Raw genomic sequence first — 24,275 nt, 5'->3', positions numbered from 1 at the left:
TTAATTCTATTAAAATTTCTGGCAGCAGATTTGACTCCTGAGATAGAGTTGGTGCTGGTCTCAAATTTTATTAGTGAATTGTTCACGTCTACCTCTTATCTATCCCACTTCCAGATTGAATTATTACTCTTCCTTGGCACCTACTTATAAACATGAGTAACTTTTTTTTCATTGAATTCAGATACTTGTGAAAATAGGAAAGTAGAACCCTTGGGTACCTGGAAGATGAGAAGTAGGACTGATTTTGCTAATTTAGTATTAAACTTGCTTTATGATGGAACTTGTCTATAGCAGGCAAGGAGAAATGGACATTTCTAACTGTTCTGATCCTTTTTTATCTTTATTTTATTTTGTTGGTGAGGAAGCAATGAAGACTGAAATATCTAATTTGAATCTTTTTTTTTTCAGCCAAAGACAAGGTTTATTAATGATCCACCATATTAGCCAGATTTTTGAGGAATCTGAGAGTCTGTGAAGTATTGGCTAGATTCTAAGAATCAGAGCAGTGGCCAGATTTTAAGAATCTAAGCCTCTAATTTGAATCTTAACCCTACTCAAAAAGTAAGAATTTTGTAGATGTTAATACCTTCCCTGAAATGACTCTGTGGAGTCACAGAGTACTCCGGGGCAGTGGGGTCAAACTCAGATGGAAGTGGGGCCACATAAGGATCTTTGCATGCTGACTTGGAAAACCACATATGAACATTATCTATGTCCTATTGTATTTTTATTTATTTTGTAAAATATTTTCTGTTTACATTTTAATCTGGTTCAGCTACATTATACTCAGGGTGGCAGTTGGTCATAATTTGGAACCTGCCATTTCAGTGTTATTTAAATTTTAGAAGTAGACCATGATATAGCAAACTTGTAGGAGTCACTGTAGCTATCCTAATGGGAATCTGTCATAATATCAACCAACCATTTAGGAATATTTTTGCATGAATCTAACTAAAGTATAAGAAGAATCATATGAAGCTGTTAAGGGCTGATGTCCATTAGGTCCATGAAACTGACAAATTACCTGCAGACGGCTTCTGCATCAAAGTGTTGGTCCTGTCTATGGTCGATTACAATGATTTCATGGTGCTTATCTAAAAAGCACTCAAGGGCAGATTCTGGAGTTCGGGCGATATTACATCTGTAGCCAGCTCTATCACAGGCCCACCAGAATCCATCACTTTGACTGTCTTCCTTTGCAAAAATCAGCAAAACCTGAAATATAAGGAAAATGTCATTCCCATAGCAAATGTACAAGATGATTATGCTTAGAGCAGGCTTTAAAAACATAGACTCAAGTATTTTAAAACATTTTTCCTAATTAGTTTTGTTTGAGAAGAAATTAAAATGCTAAATTGACAAGAAAACTTATCTGTGTGCATCTGCTATCATTTTCATACATTAAATGACATGCTTCCAATTCTGCCTCTCATTCTTCATGTGCATAACTATGTAAGGAATAGATGTAGTATTGGGATTCCTCACATGTTCAATTCCCAAATGCAACTCATGTGTTAAAAAGGCTAGCCACCGACACAAAATTAAGTGAGTAGATTTAGAAACAAGCTTTGACATTTTCCATTGTTCCTTTTTCTGTTTTTATAAAATTTGATATTCAGAAGCCCTAGCAATTCATTTCACACATTAAAACCTCATCACACACAAGTCATATCTTGGTTGTATCTGCTGGAGGTTCGGAGTGAGTGGTGGGCAGAAGAAGGATAGGGATGGAAATCAGGGTAAAAAAAATCTTAGCTAATAGTAGGCCATTTATATAGTAAAACCACATTTGGAAAAAGTCCCCCTCCTCATCAGTGCTGAACTATTTGTATTTCAATATCAGAATGTATGTTTTAAGTAGTTATAAGAACAGAATGCCTGTGGGAGTTGCTTTGAAACTTGCAAAGACTATTATGTAACAAGTTGATACTGAAAAGTTGTACGCTAGTTGACAGATGGGTGGAATATAGGCAGAGTCTTAAACCTGAGACAAAGTGGGTGGATTTGGGAAATCTTCTAAGCTGGGATTCTGGTCATTTGTAGGGATACTGAAGATGAAGTAAGGGGTAGGAAGTATGAAGACAGTGGAGATAATGCCCACTAACAGAAATGGAAAATGGATTCATGGAGGAACTTTGCGCTGATGCCATTCACCAAAGGACAAAAGCAGACAGCATGAGTTAAAAGTCAGGATTGGTTGCAGGGAGACATCCAAGCCCCCTACAGTAACTCAGATAGGCAAAAGACAGAAAAGAGCATCCTTACATTACATTACATCCTTAATGTAAGCTCTTTGATGGCACAGACTGTCTCATTTTGGTATTTTTATCCCCAGAGTTTGGCACAGTGCATGGCACATGGTTGGTACTTAATAAATGTTTGTTAATTATCTGTTATTAAGGGAGGGTACAAGGCCTATATTTGGAGCAAGGTGGTAGGAGATCACAGACACAACAGGATTTCTTTAAAGTCCTCTGGCTTTAAGGATCTCAGGCCATCGTAAGGCATTAATTAACTTTAAATCTTAAGCGGCTAGCATTAAACTGGGTGTAGTTTGTTACAGGGCTTAGGGTACACACCAGTGGCATCCTGAACCTTCCTCTGGTTTCCTAAACCAAGGTTTCCCTGTGATCATGAGCATAGCCTTAAAGGTTCAGAATCATTCACTCAAAGCAGTGACTGTGCCAACCAAACTGATCCCGATTTAGCTGACAAATGGCTAAGAAAACACACTACTTTTATGCAAGAGAAAACAGATGAAGGCAGCTATTGCTTTCTTCTTCCAAGACACTCTGACCATGACAAAATCCGAAAACATTGAATGCAAAGGTTCTGGAGAATGAGAATAATTTACAGATAAAATAAAAATCAACAAAACTTTAGCTACACACATAGTTTTCATAATGGGGTTTGAGAACTGACCAGTATTCTGGGATTCACAGTGCAGCGGGACTGCACTATGATTTCTCAAGGGATAGGAGGGGAGGAAGGGAGAGGGAGAGAACTAGGAACTCAAAACTTTAAAAAATGAACATTAAAAATCTTTTACATGTAATTGAGGAAGAGAAAAGAAAAAATGAAAAAAAAAGAAATGAGAAGTCATGTTTCACTCTTATCTTCAACAGATTGGAAATAAACTCTAAATCTGGACTGAAGCTAACCCAGTCATCCTCTCCTGTGGTTCAGACAGTTCCAAAATCCCACCTCCTCCCCTCTCATTTTGTCATTCTATCTACTACTCCCTAATGTACATTACCTCTATTGATTATTTATAACACACATTTTTTTTTTTTGAGGGAGGTGGGCAGGAACTGACCTGCAATTTCATTAAAATAGGGAACTCCCAGGTAGGAAAACTCCATCTCCCATGCAGATGGGCACCTGCTCTGTAAATTCTAATTGCAAAGAGTTACCTGGGGAACTTGACAGTGACTTGCCTAGGGTCACTAGTATGCTAGTATGTGTCAGAAGAAGGTCTTGAACCCAGGTCTTTCATGACTTCAAGGCTTGCTCTTTGCCCACTATATCAGGCCTCCTCTTTAGACTGTAATACGTACTATTCTATCAAGCTGTTGTTTCATTCATTAAGATTTACTAAAAATTCTTGGCTGCAACATCCTTATGCTTGGCATAATTTTGTCTGCCCCAGGTGGTGAGTTCTATAAATTAAGTACCAACTTCTATACTTAGAAATGCATCACATATTCACTATATTAGACCTAGGTACTTTATACATTTTTAGTCTCATTCCTTCATCTTACAGAAAAGAGAACTAAGGCATGGAGAGGGTAAGGAAGTTGAGGCAGCTTGAAGGAGTGGGTAGGACCCTACACTTGGAGTCAGGAAGATCTCAGTTCAGATCCCACTTCAGATGCCAACTAGCAGTGCAACTCTGGGAAAGTCACAAAATCTCTCTGTACCTCAGTTTCCTCATCTGTAAAATGAGAGAGCTGACTGGAAAGACTTACATGAACTGATGCTGAGTGAGAAGAACCAGGAGAACAATGTACACAGTAACAGCAACATTGTGCAATGACCAACTTTGATAGACTTAGCTCTCCTCAGCAATACAATGATCTAAGACAATTCCAAAATATTCATGGTGGAAAATGCTATACACATCCAGAAAAATAACTATGGAGTCTGATTGCAGATTGAAGCACACTATTTTCTCTTTTTTGTTGTTTTGGTTTTTTCTTTCTCGTGGCTTTTCCTCTTCTTTTGATTCTTCCTTCACAACATGACTAATGTGGAAATATGTTTAATATGTTTGTACATGCATAATCTATATCAGATTGTATGCCATATTGGGGAGGGGGTGGGAGGGGTGGGAATTTGGAATTCAAAATCTTATAAAAAGGAGTACTGAAAACTAAAAATAAATGAATGAAGAAATAAATAAATTAATATTGTGAGGTTGAACTCTATGGTCTCCAAGACCCATGTGAGGCAAATCTGTGATCCCATGAGCCTATGTCCAAAATCAGCAAGTTAGAGAGTTGGGCTAAACTAGGGGTGCGGAGCCTGAGGTCTCGAGGCCACATGGGGCCTCAGAGGGCTTCAGTCAAATTGAAGTTTGGCTTCAGTCAAAGGGCTGTGCTTGAGGACCTAGAGGGCCCCATGTGGCCTCGAGACCTCAGGCTCCCCACCCCTGGACTAGACCCTGGTCTCTTACTTCTCAACCCAGTACAGATGCTTGTCTTTCACTCTACCTCAGGCAGAAAACTGTCAGGAACCCCATCATGCCCCAGAGAAATATTCCTGAGGATACACAAACAGAAATGCTCAGTAGGGAATTACACAGTGGCTTTAAACTATGTCATAGTGGATAGTGGTTGAGATCTAGACTATGGACCAGAAAGACCTGGGTTCTAGTCCTGTCTCTGACACATACCAACTGTGTGACACACCATAGACAAGTCACTTACCCTCTTGGTGTTTTAGGCAACTGTGTAAGATTATGAGCTGCAGAAAAAGTGCCCATCTGCATTGGAAGTGGGAGTTTCCTCACTTGGGATTTTTCTATGCTAAGGAAATCACAGATCCAGTTCCTATTCCCTATCTACCTGTAAACGTAAAGCAATCTAGATAATTTGAGATTAGGAGAAACCATTTTGGACAATTTCTCAACCAGGAAAATTGGAAGGAAAGAAGGAAGGAAGGAAGGAAGGAAGGAAGGAAAGAAGGAAATAAGTATTTATTAAACACCTACTATATACCAGGCACTGTGCTAAGTGCTTTACAAATATTAACTCATTTGATACAACAACTCTGGGTGGTGAGTCCTATTATTACCCTTATTTTACAAATGAGGAAACTGAGGTAAACCATAAACTTTAATTGCTTTCTTGTTACATGGCTTAAAATTTTACCCCAATGACACAGCCTGGTGGCCATGAGCTAGCCTCAAGTACTGAGGGATCAGGGTAAAGAATCTCACACTAAGAATGAACCTTTCTTCCCTACTGTTTGCCTGTATTTAAATGATCATCATTTTTGACTGTGTCAGAGGAGGAAAGTGATAAAAAGGGGCCTGACTGCAAGTGAATACCTTTAAAGAAATGAAAAGAGTTTGCAAACGCCAAACATTCCTAAGAAGCATTCAAACAATTAGGAAGGTGGCCACAATGCCAAATCGGATTAAATGTTTTTTCAATGAGAAAAGTCAACAGTCTGCTACTTTCTGTAGCCATGGTATTACCACAAGAAATTTAACACACAGGGCCAAGAAGTAAAACAAGGTGATACCACTTTTGTCCTGCGTAAGACTAGATGAATTATTGAATTGCAAACAATAATCTCAACGATTAATGTTTCCATGGCACCACTGAAACCTACTATTTGTCTAATTTATGCTAACCTATGCAAAGAGTCACATTCAGTTTTATATTGATAACTGTAACAAATAATAATGCTCTCGTTTGCCTTATATAGTCTCTTTTAAATACAGTTGGACTGCGCTTTAAGGAAACAAAAGAAAAATATGAATATACAAAGCAGATGAATTAAACAGTAAATTATTTACATTACAAATAATTCACCAAAATGATTCTTTAGGTAACATTTATAGCTTTTTTATTCCCATTTTACAAAAATGTTAAATACAACTGTCCAAGAATTATATGAATATATGACATATAAATCTATATATACACCTATATATACGGGGGGGGGGGGGGGGAGAGAGAGAGAGAGAGAGAGAGAGAGAGAGAGAGAGAGAGAAAGTAGTATGTCCTAGTACACAGAGACCCAGCCTCAGGGTATAACAGATATGAACAGTGTGGCCTGGGCTGCTCATTTAATCTTTCAGTGCTTTGCCAAACCTGTCTAAGATTTTTAGTGGTAGAACAATTGCTGATCTGCATTCTCAGAGAGAGTTTCCCCATCAGAAATTCCCTTTGCCATTGAAATCACTGGTCTGGGGAAAATGGCTTTGAATCATGGAAGACAATAGTCTTCAAAAAGCTGAAAATCAGTGTCACATTGAAGAAGAGAGATTTATGGTGGGTGACAGCAGGTTGTAACACATGACGAATAAAGAATGGTGAAGAACCAAATTAAAGAATGTTATCAAAGAAATGTATGAGTAAAAAAAAGATGGTTTGGTCACAGATGAAAGCAATGAGTAACCAATGAGCTTCACTGGTATCCTCCTAAGTCAAAAGAAAATAAGGAAAGCCCTAGCACCACGGGTGGGTCCCATGGACAGATTTGGATGGGTTGAAATTTGAATCATTAAAGGAAATATACAAATTGATGAAATCAATGGATTCATTTGAGTATATGATTTTGTATGTATATGTGTGTATAATGTATGATACATTTATTCATTAACTCTGGGTGTCTCTCAATATGCTCTCCTGAGCCCTCTCTTTTCTCTCTACAGCCTCTCATTTAGTGAACTCATCATCTCCCATGGGTTCAATTATCATGTCTATGAAGATGACTTCCATATCTATATATCCCTCAACCCTAGGTTTTCTTGAGGTCTAGCCCTACATCAATATACCTGTCTACTGGACATCTCAAATTCTATGTCTTATAGGCATTTCAAATCCAAAACGTAAAATATAATTATCTTTCTCTTTAAACTTACTCTCTTCCAAGCTTCCCTATATCTGTTGAGGGCACCACCATCCTCCCACTCATCTTGGCTCTTGGTGTTATCCTTGACATCTCACTCACCTAACAAATCAAATCTGTTGCCAAATCTTATCACTTCCACCTTCACAACATTTCTTGTGTCTGTTCCTTTCTTTGTACTCACACAGCCACCACCCTAGGTTAAGAGTTCATTACCTCTAGCCTAGACTATTGGAGGAAACTGAGGCAAGCAGAGGTGAAGTGGCTTGCTCAGAATCACACAGCCAATAAATGTCTATAAGTTACTGTTGTAAACAATAGTTTCCTGATTAGTCTCCCTGCTTCAAGCATCTCCACACTTCAATCCACCCTCCACAGAGCTGCCAAAGTGATTCTTTCTAAAGCACAGGTCTAATCACACAATTCAGTAAACCCCAGTGGCTCCCTATCTCCCTATCACTTCTATTTGTATTTAAAGCTCTTCACAGCCTGCTCCCACCCTACTTTTCCAGTTATTTACATTACTCTTCTCTAAACATTCTATGGTCCAGTTCCATTGGCCTTCTCACTATTGCTCACACAAGACTTTTTACTTTTGTGCTAGCTGTCCCATATGCCTTTTCACTTCTGCCTCTTGGGATCTTTGGTTTCCTTCAAGACTCAGTTCAAGTGTTATCATTTAAAGAAAGTTCCTCCTGTTGATAGTACCTTCTTTTCCAAAGTTACCTTTGCATTTGCATATGCCTGTATATATAGAGATAGGTGTGATTTTATTGGTATAATGAAATATCAGATGAGGAAACTCCCTTTGCCAATGCAGGTTGACACCGTCTCTGCAACTTGTAGTGTTAGAAAGTTGCTTAGAGTACTGAGAGATTAAGTGATTTGCCCAGGGTCATAAACTGCCAGTATATATCAAAGATGGCACATATCCTGTATACATACATATTTTCTTTTGTTACAATATAAGGTCCCATGGTGCAGTAGATAAAGCACTGGCCTTGGAATGAGGAAGACTCATATTCATGAGTTCAAATTTGGCCTTAGACATTTAATAGCCATAACATGTCACTTAACCCTGTTTGCCTCATTTTCTTCATCTGTAAAATGAGCTGGAGAAGAAATAGCAAACCACTCCAGTATCTTTGCCAAGAAAACTTCAAATGGAGTCATGGAGAGTCAGACACAACTGAAAGAACTGAATAACAAAGTCCCTTGAGTGAAGAGACTGTTTGCCTTTTGCCCATCTCCTCCATGCCTGATGCAATGCCTAAGAAATAACAGGTGATTAATAAATGCTAATTGATTGATGACATCCTATTTATCTTTTAAAATCCACTCAAATGCCATCCCTTCCGTAAAGCCAACATTGATTCTCCATTCTTTCCCTCAGTCTGAAAGTTATAGCTCCCTCAATCAAACCGTATAGCACCTTAACTTCATCATGTCCTATCTTAAATCTCAATATATAATTATATACTGTATGTTACATTTAACTTAGTTTTAATTATAATGTACATGTCTCATCTTCCCCTATTATAAGTTTCTCGAAGGTAGGGACCATGCCTTATTTATCCGTCTTTCTTGTTTAATACCTATTACACATTAAATATAAAGGTTCTCAGGGGTCTATGAAAAAAACATCCTTTTCTGTTGTGGAATAATTTTTTTAAAATGAATTTGAGATATTAAGAATAGGAGCATTAGCCTCGGTTTCATGACATTCATTTGTTTACCCAGTGCCTTATTAACCACACTGCTATGGATGTCTTTTTGAGAAACAGACTGAGGGGCAGCTAGGTGGCACAGCGGATACAGCACCCGCCCTGGAGTCAGGAGGACCCGGGTTCAAATCCGGCCTCAGACGCATGATACTCACTAGCTGTGTGAACCTGGGCAAGTCACTTAACCCATTGCCTCACCCAAAAAAAATGGACTGAGTTGGAACTGAACAGGGAGAAAGTCCAGTCTTTGCTCCCTGTTTGCTATACAGCATACTTGCAAAACACAAAATATTGAAGGAATTTTTGAGGAACTTGACAAGTAACATAAGCAAAACATACTGTGTGCTTTGCTTGAGAAAAATGTCTCATTAAAGAGAAAGATAAAAGTCTACACCAAGCGGAATTCACAGAATAAGGATGCTTTATTTGGTCTACCCCAATGTTAATGAAAGAGCAACTATGAGGGAAAAAAAGGAAAAAAATATATATATAGAAGGTCTAGAGTGGAGTCTGAAGCAGGAAGAAGGCATTTTCTTACCCAAACAGAGCCAAACTTCAACAGGAGTTTGGTTTTGGTTCAAGAAAAGTGAAAAAGTATACATAACCACAAGGCTTTTATTCTAGAACTACAAAGCCTCTCAGTAAGTCATCTGGTTCATCCTCTTACTTCTTGTCAAATCTTTGTCCAAACCTTCTTAGAACTTCTAATTTTAACCTTTTTTTTTTCTTGAAAGTAATGTCATCTTAATTATTTCTTGAGGGTGAGGGAGGAGGATTGGGTACAAAGCAAGGTCGACAAATTTCTTGAAATCATGGCACTTAATCAAGTGTGGGAATAATTAATAAGCATTTATTAAATACTTAGCATGTTCCAGACACCGTATTAAGATCTAGGGATACAGAAAACAAAACAAAACGAAACAAAAAGAAAAAAACAATCCCTGCCTTCAAGGAGCATATCGCACACATATACATAAACTGGTACATGTAACAGAAACATAAAGTAGATACAAGGTAGCCTTAGAGCAGAAGGCCATGGCAGCCCAGGGAGCAGAGGAAGAGAACGACATACACATTCTTTGCTCTTCTTTCTGATCCAACTTTCCATCAGCACCATTAAGGATATTTATTTAACACTTCAAGGATGCTGGACAAACTTCTCAGAATCATTCACTCTTCAAAATCATTACTCTCCAAGAGTGGAAGCTGCGGCGGCCTGGGGGCGAAGCTATCTTCTTTCTCTGCTGCCATCTCGTATTGTTGTTGCTGTGATTGTTGTTGTTTCAGTTGTTCAGTCATTTTTTCAGTTATATCTGACTCTACGTGACCCCATTTGGGGTTTTCTTGGCAAACATACTGGAGTGGTTAGCCACTTCCTTCTTCAGCTCATTTTACAGATGAGGAAACTGAGGCCAACAGGGTTAAGTGACTTACCCAGGGTCACCCAGCTAGTAGGTGTCTGAGGCCAGATTTGAACTCAGAAGAGGAGTCTTCCTGATTCCAGGCCTACTTGGGTGAATTTCTGTAGAATGTCTATGGGCAACGACAAACTAGGTTGTGACCAAGAGGGCAATGAAGACGTTGAGAATGCGGGATACCATTCCTTTGAGGCAGTGGGATAAGAAGCAGGGCAAGAAAAGTCAGACCGCCCACCCAACAGTTAAGAGGGAGGGGACTGGAGCAGGACAAGCAGATGATTACTTTCCAAATCTTCCTCCCTTCTCTTGTGAGAACCAGACATGATGGACAGCAATTGGATGCATTCTGACATCAATACGTCATACCTGGTAGACGGTTTCTTTGTTAGGGAGCTTGTAATCTTTTAAAAATTGTATTGAGAAACCATTGAAAAAATTAATATCTTCCAGAGAAGAGCTAAATTTTTGTCTCTGACGTCTGTCAAAATATAAAAAATCTTCTATCTTTCATGAAAGAGATGAAAACAAGTCTGATTTTTCTTGAAATTAAACAAGCCTTAATCCAAAAAAATTATTTTTATTTTTTTAGGATTTGAGTAACTAAGGATAAGTCTATAATGGTAACAAATAGGTTATCTTCATCATTATAATAATATATTAAAACATCTAATTAAGTGTGGCATGACGTCAGATGCCATACAAAGACATGGACTCCAGGGATTTAAAATTTAAGATGCACTGATGAACACACGCAGACATAGGGTATATATAAATATTTATATCTGCATAATGGTCACATACCAGAACAATTTGATTTTTTTTAATTTAAAAAAGTTAAATGAGAATGGAGAGAAGGAAATGTCAGACTGGGACTTCAGACCTAGTTCAGTGATCCTGTAGCAAATGATCTCTCTGACTCTTACCTTCTCTATCTAGAAAAGAGTTAGTACATTGGTCCACTTCAGATTGTATCTAAGGTCTGTTCCAATCCCAATGGGCAGCTAGGTGGCACTGTGGATAGAACACCTGGGGCCTGAAGCCAGGAAGACTCATCTTCATGAGTTCAAATCTGGCCTTAGACATTTACTACCTGTGTGACCCTGAGCAAGTCACTTAACTCTGTTTATCTCAGTTTCCTCATGTGTAAAATGAGCTGGAGAAGGAATGACAAACCACTCTAGTATCTTTGCCAAGAAAACCCCAAATGGGATCACAGTCGGACATGACTGAATAACAACAACTGTTTTAATTCTTAAGATCGAAGACTCATAGATATTCAGCTGGAAGGGATCTTAGAGGTCATGTGATTTAACCTATTCATTTTGCAGATGAAGAAACTGAGGCCCAGAGAGGTTGTAACTTGTCCCGTGTCACACTCTGGGAGAACTAAGAATCAAACCCAGGTCCTCTGACTCCAGATTCAGTGCTTTTCTCCCTGTACGACACTAGAAACTTCCCATGCCAAGAAGAGAAGACAAATTTGTCCACAGCAATGAGGACAGACTGGAAAAAGGGTGGTAATAGAGGCAGCAAGTCCAGTAGCGCATTTTGTCATCTCCCTGACTCAGCTGGTATCTCCATCATTCAGTTATTTCACTTAATTGTGTGAAATTCAATTCCTTAATGAATCCAGATGATCTCAGATATGTAGGATAAGCTACAAAGATAGGAGGGGGGAATCTAGGGACACGAGGACTAGGGGTGCTGCAGTCTGGATGGCAAGTGTTAAATTTATCTTGTCCAGAAGAAGCCCACAACGTAGACACATATAGCTGCTTTCAACTCCTGATGAGAAACTGAGTATGAGGGCATCAGTTCTCTGATTTGCTCCCAAAGTAAATGCAGCTTACACCTGGGCTAAGGGAAACCTGAAAGCTAAGATATGTGGATACAGATGCATAGCCTTACAATCTTTTTTCCCGATTGACTCTTCTGTCCAACCTGGGAAGTTTTATTATCCGATTGAATAATACGACCTAAGTTAAGAGAGATGAAGCTACATAGCACTTCTTCACACCATTTTAATAGACCATTCCATTACTGTTATTGTTGCTGCATGGGGATGTGCGCTGTAGTCTATTAAAGAGAGGACCAAACTTCCCCTGGTGACTTTAGAAGCAGATTTTCTAAGGCAACTGAATTTTGGAGTGGATTTTACTTATAAACACCTCTTATGGACTAAGCATTGCTTTAAAAACCCTGACAACTACTGATGGATAGACCTAATTACAAATACACACTTGGCATGCCAGAGAAGTAACTAGGAAATCTCTTCTGAGGAAAAAGCAGTTATAATATAATAAGTGATATGATACAATAATATATGATATGATATAATAAGTGATAAGTCACTTCTCCAAATGACTTCTTTCCTAACTAACTCTAGGCTACCTCTACTGCATTGGAAGGTGGGAGTGGGGAAGAGATAGGAAGGAAGAGAGGGAGGGGGAAAAGCATTAGAATCCAGTGTGGAATGAGGTCAAGCACTGAAGAAAATTCTATTTAAATTCCCTTTAATTTTCCTTCCTTGGAGGGAGTTCCAACTCCACCACAATCCACCACTCACAGAAGACTTTTCTTTGGCAAGTGAAAGATAGAACAGGAGGGGAGAAATGCTTCTGATATTTGAGGCCCACTATTAGGGGTGATCCATACTCATAAGTGAAAGAGAGGGCCGTGGACTCCAGTTGTATTGTTACTAGGAACTTCTGATGAAGAGTTCCCAAGTTAGAAGACCTGAGATTGTCCCGGGAGAGGGGGAGATAGCAAAAGGCTTCAGTTGTTATGCTCTAGAGAAGTCCACCTGCACTGGGTCCCACAATTTTGCAACCTATTTAAGCAATATGCCCAAAATTCTTTACCCAACTCTATTTGAGATGAAATTTAATTAAGATGCTGCCCCATAATTTCTACCCACACTACTTTTCCCTCCTATACCCTACCTACCCCACACTTATTTTTAGGCTTTGAAACAGGAATGAAGGATGACAGCACAGTCTTCCCACTTGAAGACAAGCTTCCACACGTTTTTAGAGCAGGAGGCAACATGAGGATATTCTGTTATACCAGCATTTGATAATAGATTTAGGTATCATTCTTAATGCCAGCTAGCTGTATGTATGGCATTAAGCAAAGAAGGAAGAATATGCCACATAAAAACAGAGCATAGATCTACTGGGGATAAACAAAGTAAGACACATGATTGCGATAGAATGTTATTGTGTCATTTTCAGTCATGTTAGACTTTTTGTGACCCCATTTGGGGTTTTCTTGGCAAAAATATGAGTGGTTTGCCATTTCCTTCTCCAGTTCATTTTACAGATGAGGAAACTGAGGCAAACAGGGTTAAGTGACTTGCCCAGGGTCACACAGCTAATAAAGTGTCTGAGGCTGGATCTGAACTCATGAAGACAAGTCTTCCCGACTTCAGGCCCAGCACTCTATCTACTGTGCCACCTAGCTGTCCATTATTGTGCCATATGCAATGATAAATATGAAGAATTCAGAGGAGCTGAGAAGACCTTTATGAACTGATGTGAAGTAAACAGAACCAGGAAAACAACATACACAATGACTACAACAATGTAAATTGAAAGAAAATAACACATTAGACTGAAAACTAATTATAATGATCATGTTTGGCAAAAGAAAGGAGACTATGAGTGTGGAACATTCAAACTTTTTTGAAGTCTTGTTTAGTTTTGGTGAATTTCTTTGTTTCTATTTTACTTCTTGTTACAAGGTATGGCTTACTGGGTAGGGGACAGGAAGAGCTATGTTAGGAAATGAAGGTAAAAAAAAAATAAACCCATAGGGGATAAACAGATGAGTTTTCTTAGAACTGAGCATTTCCTTTGGAAGGTCAATTTTGAAGTTTTGGGAGAAATTTCATGGTGTCAGTGGATCATAAACAAGAGAAAATAATTTGTTCTTTAAAAGGAAAGAAAGAGCCAACTTTATTGTGGTTCTTTTGGTTGTCAGGGCTGAGCAAGTCTGACACTAATTACTGTATGAGCATGGGTAAGCCACTCAGCCTCTCTGAGGCTTGTTTTCCTCATCTGTAAAATGAGGAGGTTTGGATTGAATGGCTTCCACAGTACCTTCCAGCTATGAACTTCTATTAGTCTGTGATTCTAGAATTCTCATTAGTGAAATCCCCTTACAATTATGAGATGAGGCATCTGGAATTTTTGAAGATAAGTTACTATGTCTGATGACAGATTTCGTAGATGTGTTTGGCGTGGATCTTTTTTGAAGTGCTAGGTTTAGTATCCATGATGGTGGTACTATGATTGACCATCAGTGGGACAGGAAATGTTCCGGGCAGGTGACAGATTTTACCTGAGTCACTTGCATATAAATATGACAAAGAGAAGCAAGATTAGAGAAGCAAGATAAAGGCTATGGAAAATTCTTCTCTTAGGGATGAAATGAATATATCTGAACACCATTAGCACCATGATCTTACCAGCTTTTTGTTGTTTTTGTCATTGTCCAATCATTTCAGTTGTATCCAGCTCTTCATGATCCCATTTGTAGTTTTCGTGGCAAATATACTAGAGTGGTTTGCCATTTCCTTCTCCAGCTCATTTTACAGATGAGGAAACCAAGGCAAACAGGCTTAAGTGACTTGCCCAGGGTCAAACAGCTAGTAAGTGCCTAAAGCCAGATCTGAACTCAGATCTTCTAGACTCCAGTTCAGCACTCTACCCACTGCACCACCTAGCTGCCCCTATTCTTACCAGTTTAACTACCTAGTTACCTTATCCTCCAAAGTCATGATTTTTCATCATGGATTCATTTGGTTTACTTTCCCCCTAGGGATTTCTATTTCTGCAGAGTATGGCCTTCTTAAGACTGAAAGTTTTTTTTAATTGATGTGTACCAAAAAGGTCCCTTGTAATACCTGTATAACACTCATCACTGAGTCAATGGCATTGATCATCTGACTTTTCAGTTTGTCCATTATTCAATCAATCAATCAATCAATAGTTTTTAAACATCTACTATGTGGTAGGCCCTAGAGACAGTCATACAAAGAATGAAACAATCCACACCCTCAAGGATTTTACATTTCTTTAAATGTCTCAAATGCATAAACCACAGTATTTCTGCAATTTGCTCCAATTAAGAATGACAGTTCCCAAACAGGTAGTAGTTCTCATTAACAAGGAGTTTCCTGGCAATTCAGGCTAAATATGTAGACTGTCACCTCCTATTTATCTAGATTAATAATTTGTAATCTTTTTTGTATCACGAACCCCTCCAGTGAAACCCATTTCTCAGAATATTATTTTTTGTCTATATTCATATTGGAAGGTAATGCCAGATTTTAATTTGAGGTTAGTAAAAATAAAGATGTATATTTTTTCCTCTCTAACTTCACAGACCTCCCTAAGATCCATCCATAGCCCACATACCCTAGGCTAAGAACTTCTCCGATGCTCCTTGGACTTCAGAGAACAGTGCTCTGGAGGTTTCCTTTTGCTTTTTTTGAGGATGATGGGTCAAGAATGGAAATCTCCCTGAAAGAGGTCCTCCCACTTCCAGGGACAAAAGAGGAGAGATGGGTGATTAAGTGAATATTGTAATTGATTTATAGAGATGAATAATTTTAAAAAATTTGAATATAATTAAATTTAATTTTCAGTAAAATAATACTAAAGATATTTTCATCATTCTTTGATACAAATATCAGTATCTTCAGTGCCTCAAGTTTATTATCATTAGCATCAATTATCAAGGTAGAATACTGAGGACATAGAAAGTGTAAGAGAATGGATTGAATTTGAACTCATCATATGCAATATGCTGGGAGTTAGGGCAGCTAGGTGGTGCAGTGGATGGAGCACTGGGCTTAGAATCAGGAAGATTTATCCTTATGAGTTTAAATCTGGCCTCAGGTACTTACAAGCTGTGTGACCCTGGGCAAGTCATTTAACCCTCTTTGCCTCAGTTTTCTCCTCTGTAAAATGAGCTGGAGAAGTAAACGACAAACCACTCCAGTATCTTTGCCAAGAAAACCCTAAATGGGATCATGAAGAGTCAGACACGACTGAAATGACTCAACAACAAAATGCTGGGAGTTGATTGTAAAGGTAAATCCCTGATTTCCTGCAAATTTTTTTTCCTCAGTCTTTTCAAAGTAGGATGCAGAATGTATCTTCCTCTCCCTCCCAATTCTTGTTATTTGAGCTTTCTAGTTCTAGAGTCTTTAAAACCAATAGCATAAGATATTAATTAATTTACTCCTATTTTCATTGTCATTTATTTGTCCCAGGAAGAAATTTCTTCTTTGTCCTACTTTTCTCATGTCAACGAAGGATTTCCTCTGGTAAGCATCTGCAAAATATTATCATTTCCGTCTCCCTTTGCTCATAAATTAGACAATCCATTCTCTTAATCAGTTTATTGCTCCCATCTGAATCTTTTATTTTATTTCTATCTTCCTGCTTCCAAGACGCTATAAACAAAAGCCCAAACTTCAGATGCTACCTGGCTCAAATTATATAAAGGGAATCTCATTTCTTCTAGCCATAGTAGAATGGCCTCATGTCTCTGGATCCAATTCAACATATATGGTCATGATTTTAAAGTCTTTAAAAGAGTACCAGTTCTCCTTCTTACACTTTTCCTTGCCAGTCACATTTTTTCTTCTCTTCCCATGTTTATTAAAACAAGGAATTGATTTCAGAATTTGTAAATTTGCTTAAGACTATATGACGATTGCAGAGAAATATGGAAAGACAGGATACAAAGTGAAGTAAGCAGTTCCAGGAAAACAAATATACACAATGAACATGACAACAAATGGAAAGAATAACCACCACAAACAATTGAATATGCAAGTTGTAAAATTAGAAAGAATAAGCTTGGCCCTAAAAAAAGATACGAGAAGATTCATCCTGATAATCATTTACAAGGGGTGGGAGGGTCGCAAATATTAAACTGGCCTATAATGTCAGACTTTTTTCAATGTATTAATCAGTAATGGTGAATTTTTTCTCTTCCTCTTTCTTTTTATTTCCTCTAAAAAAAAAAAACCTTTGTCATAAGGAATGGTTCTTCTTGAGGAGGAGGGAGAAAGATACAGGGGGAATCTAGCTATGGCAAAACCAAAACATATTAATAAAATATATTAATTTTTAAAATTCCACATGAAGCACAATATTATATTCCTTTCAAAAATTCCACCACTGCACCAGACTTAGGACCCCACAGTGGAGACTTCATTTTGTAGTTTGAGCACGCATGATGCCTTTCAAATAGCAACTTCTTTCTTCAAAAAAAAACAATCTTTATGTATACACAGTATGGAAAGGCCTCTTAGGAAAGCCCTGGAAGGGCCATACACAGCGACCTTTGTACTGGGACAAGCACCGTAAACCATTCCAGAGGTAAGTAACATGAAAGGTGCACTCAGATGAAGTGGTGGTAGAGCACCTTGTTAGGAGAAATGGAGACACTGGGACACCTTGAGACTGCTGCTAGGGCATGGTGTCAGGTCAGGAGCTGGTACTCTTGACTCCTAGTTCAGCCCTATTTCAACCACATTGTTATAATTTGACCTCCCAGAGAGGATATGCAGACAGTAGTCGTTTTAGAGCAATAGTCCTTGTTGTCAAGACTGGGGGTGTGTGTGTGTGTGTGTGTGTGTGTGTGTGTGTGTGTGTCTGTGTCTGTGTGTGTGTGTGTCTGTGTGTCTGTGTGTGTGTGTGTGTCTGTGTGTGTGTGTGTGTGTGTGTGTGTGTGTGTGTGTGTTAGACACAGAGAGAGAGAGAGAATGTGATTTTCCAAACATATTCTGGCCCCAAGCTCATCTTCTAACCCTCACCTCCCAGTCATTTAAGCTTACAATCCAGGTGTCATCCTTGACACCTCTTTCCCCACTCCTATAATCAATCTGTTTCCCAGTTCTGTCAATTTAACCTTTGTAACATCTCTTACAAGTATCCCCTTCTCCCCTCTGACATTGTTATCACCGTGGGGCAGGTCATCACAGCAAGTCCAGACTACTGAAATATCTTGTTGGTTAGTCTCCCTGCCTTGTCTCTCCCAAGTCCAGTCCATCTTCCAATCAGCTGACAAATTAATCTTCCTGAAAAGCTAGTTGAACCCTACCATCCCCCTATTCAATAAACTACAGTGGCTCAGTATCATCTCCTGGATCCTCTGTATGCCATTCAAAGCCCTTCATAACCCAGCCCTCTCCTAACACTTTACTCATAACCTCCCCTGCCCCATACCGAGCATTCTATAATTCAGTAATACTGGTTTCCTTCCTGTTTCGTGAACAAAACACTCCACCTCATAACTTGGGTCATTCTCCCCGACTCTCTGGCATGCTTTCCCTCCTCATCCCCGACTCCTGGCTTCTACGGCTTCCTTCGAGTCCCAGCTAAAATCTCACCTTCTACAGGAAGCCATCCCTTTCCTTTTTCTCTTTTTCTTTTATGTATATATATATATATATATATATATATAAACTTAAATACACAATAAGAAAAGGAAAAGAAACATTATAAACTTAAATACTAAAACTTAAATAAAAAATAGGAAAAGAACAAAAAGCATTGCCATGTGTACAGCAGAACGTAAAAGAGGATTCGAAATACACAGTAATAAATTTCCATTTCAAGAAAGCCTATGTGACAAATACTGCACATTGTGTTCAGAGCTGTCCATCTTGCCTTTGCTTCCCTGTGAGTTTGTTTTCTGCTGGGCACTTTTTACTTTGTTCTTTTTTTCTCTTCTTCCCCGCCTCCCCCAAGAAGGCTACAGTTAAACATAGATATACATATACACACAGGAGATACACACACACACACACACGCACATGTATATGTACACACATATATACATATACACATGCACACATACCAATATATGTATACACATATATGTATATACATATATAAACACATACATATATACATACCTATATATGTATACACACATATATGTACACACATATAAGCACACAAACACACACACACACATATATATACACATACACAAATGCTCACATACCTATATATGTGTGCACATAAACACACACATACATAAATATCATAAACATATATATATATATACACATACATATACTTATACACATAATCATATGCTTAGATATCTATAATTATTTTCATATACAGACATAGACATTTATATGCATCTACATAAGACCATATTATACTTATTTGTCCTCTGTTTCTCTGAGGGTAGACAACACCCTCCTTCATAAGTCCAAGTCTTTCCATATTTTTCTAAGTCTACCAACTCATTATTTCCTACGCCACAGTAATATTCCAACCTTATACTGTCTAGTTATTTTAAATAGTCTCAGGAAGCAATCCTGATCCCCTTTAATGCTAGTGCCTTTTCTTTAAAGATTATCTCCAATTTATCTGGATATACAACTTGTTCGTACATTGTTGTTTGCATGCCCATTAGATTGTGAACTCCTTGTGAGCAGGGACTGGTTTTTGCTCTTTTTTATATATCTTAGCACAGTGCTTGGTATACAGTAGGCATTTAATAAATGCTTGCTTACTGAGTTAGGCTCTTCTGTTGGGAAAGTTTGATTAACTTGGAAAAATAAGGCTTTAATGGAAGTATCATGTCCATGGGATGACAGGCCTTCTAAAAGTGGGTGAAGGACTATATCCTTCCCCTGCTTTGCCCTCTCTGAAATGGACCACCCTACTTCTGGGACTGGACCATGCTGAGAAGTATCCACCACTAGGAACTCTGAGGTCTAGGGAATAACTTCTTGACTCTGGGGCAGCCTCCTCTGGCTCTTTTCCTCCACACAGTGCCTCCAAGGCCCTGAAGTATCCCTTTATCAACTTACAGTGAGCCCATCAAACTTACCTATAACTCGATCTTCCCACCCCTATCTCTGCCACTTCGGACAACTGGGAAAGTTTAAGTATCTGGGAAGAATATAATTCCTAGAAAATGCAAAAGCACCCCTTCCACACCCCTAGGGTTGAGAGAGGCAAAGATATCCTTGGGAAGGCAGGGCCCTAGAGTTGGGGCTGTGGTATTCTCCCTTTTGACTTGTTCCCCTTATAATCCCTTTTCTACTGGGCCAATCATGACAGGAGGTCTGCTTCTAATCCCCAGGATAACTGGCATCTGTGCTGACTCCCTAATGAGGAGAGATGTGCCATGAGGTGTCCCTTGACTGCTGTTCACCCAACAGACCAGAACTCAGTTCTGCCAGATGTATAACCTCAGATGAATAACCTCAGTGGATGTGAGCCCTTAGCGGGAGGCCTCTTTTTCCCCACCCTAATCCTGCTGCCTGGCCTCCCATGACTAGAACTCTACTCTATCATTAGGTTCCATCCGTGCCCTACTACCAGGCTCTATATGGCCTTTTTCCTGAGTTTAGAAAGACAAGTGCTGTTGGAGCTCTTTAAATTACCTACCCTTAGTTAAATCCCTGCTATGGGGCAAAAACTGGTTGTCCTGATTTAGTTATAACTCTGTACCTTGGTCTTTTTTAATCACCTTCCCCAACAAAGGCTGTAATCTCCTTGAAGATCAGCAGTGTTTATTAAATTCTCTACTTTTATGTCTTCTGTTTATGTCCCAGGTGTTGCTTGAGAAGACTCTAGGATGGGAAAGTGATCATGAAACAACATGAAATCCACCAAGTCCTCCCTCTTACTGATATTATTCCCATAGAACCATACTGAGAATGGGATACAACTGTTGGCTACAGCAGACCAGGCCCTTAGAATGATAACAGTTGGATTTGGATCCTGCCATCTAGGTTGTTTCAACAGTTTTGAAGGTGGTCCTGCCTTGCTGTTACCTAGCATACACCTCTTTTTCAGGCTACACGGTCTGAGGACAAAGTTGATCTTTGTCCTTCCATTGTGGTACAGATCACTTATAACTGAAGAGTTGTCCTGGTCCTGTGCTCCCTGTCCACCCATTCCACATGGCTGGCTTATCTTCAAATATTATGAGGTCCTTCTGTCCTCCTCCTTGAGCCTTCTTACATCAATGTGGAGGTTTTAACTTTTCTTTTTTTTTGTTTTGTTTTTTGTTTTTTGTTTTTGTTTTTTTAGGCAACTGGGGTTAAGTGACTTGCCCAGGGTCACACAGCTCTGAGGCCAGATTTGAACTCGGGTCCCCTTGACTTCAGAGCTGGTGCTCTATTCACTGTGCCACCTAGCTGCCCTGAGATTTTAACTTTTCAAAGAATTTCCACGTCTACTGTTTTCTCACTTAGCAACATGAACTGGAATTCAAATTTTAATTCAACATTTACTAAAGAGACATGTTGCTGCATTCCCAGCACCAGGCTAGGCACTGGGAAAGGCCAGGATGACCTGCCCAACGCACTAATATAATTAATTCCGTGTGGCTCATATAACCTTGATACTCCAATCTTCCACACCCAAGACCTGATGAAATTAAGTCATACCTGAATAGGATCTTGTGTCAGTCTCATCGGCCCAATGCGTACTTCCGCTGTTGAAACCTGCTAAATAAAAGACAAAACACATGAGGTTTGTTGAGCATCACATTGGACATATTGAAGGCATTTTGAAGGAAGGACCAAACACCCCATTAAGAAAAAAGATTGTGAATAAGAAAAACACTGTCTTTTAAGTAAAGACTAGTTAAGTTAAATAAACTGTACATAGCTCTGACTAGATCTGTGTTCTTATTATGCGTATCTTTATGTAGGGTGCAAATGACTTATTCCTGTCCATGTTTCCCATGAATAAATGACTCATTTTCATCTAATTTTCCTGAAAGAAACCAAGTAATTAAACTTGACCATTATCATTAAGTTCCCTAAATTCTGTCTTCCATTTCTTAAAATTAAAGAATAAATCTTTTAATTTCTTGTTTGCTAGGAAATAATATCATCTGACATGCTTTGGCTTCAAATACTCTGACATGCTTTTTGTGTCTGCTATAATTTCACTTGTTTTATTTAAATGATTTTTCCCTGAACAACTTTTCTTAAAAGTTTGGGGCAGAAGACATTCTGAAAGGCACCCTTTCCCATGCAGATTCATTCCCAACAGAGGTTCAACTTTCATTATTATTACTCTGGAAAGTTGGCAGCCAATGGAATATTATACTGGACTCTACCCCAGCCATCCTCTGAATATGTTAATGCCAGAGATACTGCACTAAATGGAAATGGTTGATTCAATGAAGTTTTACAGAAACAAAAGCCAAGACTCTTCTGGACCATTCCAGAAAAACTTCCCTGTTCACGTTTCTCTGTCTGTCTTTCTCCACATAGTAGCCCAACTCCCCAAACACAGCCAACTATAGAGTATTACAAAACCAAATCATAAGTTTTCAATATGCTTTTTTCTTCATAAATTATTTCTGACACCCCTTCCTCCTTCTCCCAAGAGATCATTGATTCCCACTGTGTTACAGAGTGATGTCAGGTGCTTCAAACAATGAACAGGCCTCTCACCATAGCAGATGACCGACGGAAAAAAGTCACAGTGCCCTGAAATTACTGCTCATCTGTGAGCAATTTCCACTCTGTGGTCTGTATCTCATAAGTGCAAAGCTGTGCTCTCTCATTCTGGCAATCACAACTGAGTGCCCAGGAGCCACTCAAGTTTTCCCATCAATCACCTCAAAACACCAGAAGGAAGCTGAGTCAGTGAATAAGACTCAAGCCCCAACCAGACTGGGGCTACAATTTCAAGAGAAGTACACACCTGAATGTGTATCAGACCCAGCAAAATGAATGGGTGATTAATCTAGCCCTTTGGCACATATGCCATCTTGTTCTCTCTTGTTGTCATCTAGCAAAGGAAATTCACAAAAGTACCATGTCTACCTTCTTGAATACTCTTTTGAATCATTAATGCTGATATCAGCATGCCTAGGGACCACAGCCCCAAGAATAGCTCCAACCTGACAGAGTCGTTAGATTTTCATGCGTCACTGAGCTACTTTGTTCCTCCCACTATACATCTAAGGGAGTTATTGTTTAAAACTGGTAACCCTTCTTTTAAAGGAGCTCAACACTCAGGATTTTGCAACAAAGTAAATTACAAAATGTGACATTAATTTAGTACATGTTGGGTTGTTTGCTTTTACAGAATTCTGAATCTGGTTTTCATCTCTCTCTGTGGTCTCTTTTTCTGGTTTATAGCACCCTCCTGCTTTCCCAGTTAATTTTCCTCTTTCCTCTGAATTGGTTTTCTTCTTTCTATTCCTTCTGTTTGCTCCAACTAACCATACTAACAGAACCCCCCCCCCCCCATAGGTCAAGTGAAAAGAAATGGTCAGAAGCTACTTGCCTCTAAGGGCTAAAAGGCAATTTGAAGATAATCTTGTGGAAGGAGGAGTACTTCAGATTTTTTTTAGAATTCTGGCACTAGTGCAACTGAATAATAATAGCAATGAATAGTAATAATAAAAATAAGAGTTTAAAATAGTAATGATGATAAATAGTAATAAATAAACTAGTAAAATAAAATGATACTGTATTGATGTTGTGCTTTTTCCTTTCCAAAGGGCTTTCACATCTATTATTTGAAATGGAAGGAAGAAATAGGGAATTTAAGGTAGGAGGAAGGATTGGGATTCTTCCTCAGGTACTGGGGGGATTGGCCAATGAGGACCTAGTCCTTAGAACACAATTTATACAACCCAACAGGAAGATCAAATCAGAACATGCTCTAAGAACTGGGTCGTCATTGGCCAGTCTCACTATTATACTCTCAATACTTGCAAAAAGCTTTCTAGCCAAATACATATTTGTCCATTTTGTAGACCAGTATAGACATAGTCTCACTCAAAAAGATTAAAAAAGTTTACGTACGGGTTGCCATGACAGCAAGAAGAATATAGAAGAAAAAAATGTTAGGTCAACCAGGACAAAACCTCTAGAAGAAAAATTCAAGTAATTTTTTGAACGTAAAAAAGAAAGCATGAAGTCATTTCCCTGAATATAAAAATCCACCAATATTAAGTACATTTGAAGCAAGTGAAAACTGGATAAGTCATTACTGATTTTGTTGTTTTTGAGTCATTGCAGTCATGT

At 38.7% G+C, this 24,275-nt stretch overlaps 1 protein-coding gene across 1 annotated transcript in view; it reads right to left on the bottom strand.

Annotated features, from left to right (window-relative positions):
- Positions 1 to 24,275, bottom strand: part of PDE8B (phosphodiesterase 8B) — a 255,279-nt gene that overhangs the window by 140,553 nt on the left and 90,451 nt on the right. The window contains exons 2-3 of the mRNA XM_027863365.1: positions 21,669 to 21,725; positions 1,025 to 1,215 (exon numbers count right to left, since the gene is read on the bottom strand). Of these exons, the coding sequence (XP_027719166.1) occupies positions 1,025 to 1,215; positions 21,669 to 21,725 (248 nt within the window). The remainder of the gene's footprint in view (positions 1 to 1,024; positions 1,216 to 21,668; positions 21,726 to 24,275) is intronic.

This window comes from Vombatus ursinus, unplaced genomic scaffold, assembly GCF_900497805.2.
Source record: "Vombatus ursinus unplaced genomic scaffold, bare-nosed wombat genome assembly UNPS02014772.1, whole genome shotgun sequence".
NCBI lineage: Eukaryota > Metazoa > Chordata > Mammalia > Diprotodontia > Vombatidae > Vombatus > Vombatus ursinus.
Note: the sequence above shows the minus strand (reverse complement) of the source record. Positions and strands in the feature narration are given on the sequence as shown.